The sequence below is a fragment of the Toxoplasma gondii genome (genome assembly GCF_000006565.2).
Source record: "Toxoplasma gondii ME49 unplaced genomic scaffold asmbl.1200, whole genome shotgun sequence".
NCBI lineage: Eukaryota > Apicomplexa > Conoidasida > Eucoccidiorida > Sarcocystidae > Toxoplasma > Toxoplasma gondii.
The window spans coordinates 1-1700 of NW_017383241.1; the positions used below are offsets into that span (position 1 = coordinate 1).

Sequence of the window (1700 nt, forward strand, 5' to 3'; positions counted from 1 at the left end):
GACCTGTATAACTCAAATCGAATAAACAGAGACATTATAGTACCTAGGATACTGAATATGACTCCAGTTATGAGATACAGACAACCAAGTTCTTTATGATTGCTGTACACCACCACCCCACTGGACTGCTTAAGACAGCTAAAAGTGTTGGATTTCAATATCCTACCGGTATTCATGTTTGCTTGGAAGCTGTAGTCATTAACAATGTTGTTTTAGTATAAGCATAGAACCAATCCGGTAGTAAGGTATAAGATAGTAGCTAATCTACCATATAAGATGTATGTTGCTTGTGGAATAGCACTACCTATAATAATCAAGAAGATCATACTATATACCCAAATAATCACCCATCCACTGACTACATTTCGAGTCATGAACTGTTGACGAATTAACATTCGGGTATTTAAAGCTCGAATCTCAGAAAGTAAACCTAAATTAATCAGAGATGACATAAATACTAACAAACCACCGGTTTTGGATGGAATTACTTTTAACACCGCATAATATGCTAGAAAATACCATTCAGGTACGATATGAAGTGGTGTTACGAACCGGTTGACTGGTATTGAGTTATCTGGATGTGATAGTTCCATCAAACCAAAAGCCGCTTGTAAGAAGATTAATCCAATTAAATAGGATAGACATTTAGCATCTGTCATTAACATATGAGGATAAAAGGCAACTTTAAGCGCGGTATCAATACCTGCAGGATTGCTAGAACCATTTAAATGTAAATAGAAGATATGTAAAACTATTATAATACAACCAATAAAAGGCAAGATAAAATGTAATACAAAGAATCGTTTTAATGTTACATCAGATACGTAGTAACCTCCAAGTAGCCAAGGTACCAAATATGGTATTGGAGAAAGGAGGTTTGTAATGACTGTAGCACCCCAGAAACTCATTTGTCCCCATGGTAGTACATATCCGAGGAAGGCAGTGGCTATAGTAAGTAAATATAAAACTAAACCAGACATCCAAGCGGTAGTTAAATAACTATAACTCCAGTTATACAATCCTCGAGTCATGTGAATTAAAATACACAAGAATACAAAAGAGGCTGTTGTAGCATGCAACATCCTAAATTCCCATCCTGCTGCTACTTCTCTAACTAGATGTTGAACGCTAGCAAATGCACAAGATGCTTCAGAAGTATATCTAAACGCTAGAGTGATACCTGTAATTATTTGGAGTACAAAGGTCATTGCAACTAAGAAACCAAAATTATAAGATGAATTTAGATTTAGAGCACACCGATAAAAGACAAGGTGTGCCCGGAATAGACTCATAGATAGACTGAGTGTTCTCGAAACCATGCTAACACAATAGAACTTGGATCCGGTAAACAAAGACCTTCAAGATCTAAACCAGTAGTCCAACTCGTAGTATATACTCCCCAGAAAAAGCTTATAAATAATCCTGTCTCAGAGATGATTACTCCCAGTACGATGGTACTGATCATACTAGCATCTGAGTAGTAGTTTTCTCTCGCTGTTAATACGAGTGATAACAGTAATCCATATATTACGCCTAGAACATAACCGATGTGGAATAACCTTAATGTCGTAGGATAAAGAAATCCAACACTTTTAGCTGTCTTAAGCAGTCCAGTGGGGTGGTGGTGTACAGCAATCATAAAGAACTTGGTTGTCTGTATCTCATAACTGGAGTCATATTCAGTATCCTAGGTACTATAA

The 1700-nt window shown here is 36.6% G+C and overlaps 1 protein-coding gene across 1 annotated transcript; it reads right to left on the bottom strand.

Annotated features, from left to right (window-relative positions):
• Window positions 1–212: 212 nt before the first annotated feature.
• Window positions 213–1319, bottom strand: TGME49_330000 (cytochrome b; the record flags this gene model as incomplete). Its single annotated transcript, XM_018783125.1, has 1 exon — window positions 213–1319. The coding sequence occupies one exon, from the start codon at window positions 1317–1319 to the stop codon at window positions 213–215; it is 1107 nt and encodes a 368-aa protein (XP_018634734.1).
• Between the last annotated feature and the right edge of the window lie 381 nt (window positions 1320–1700).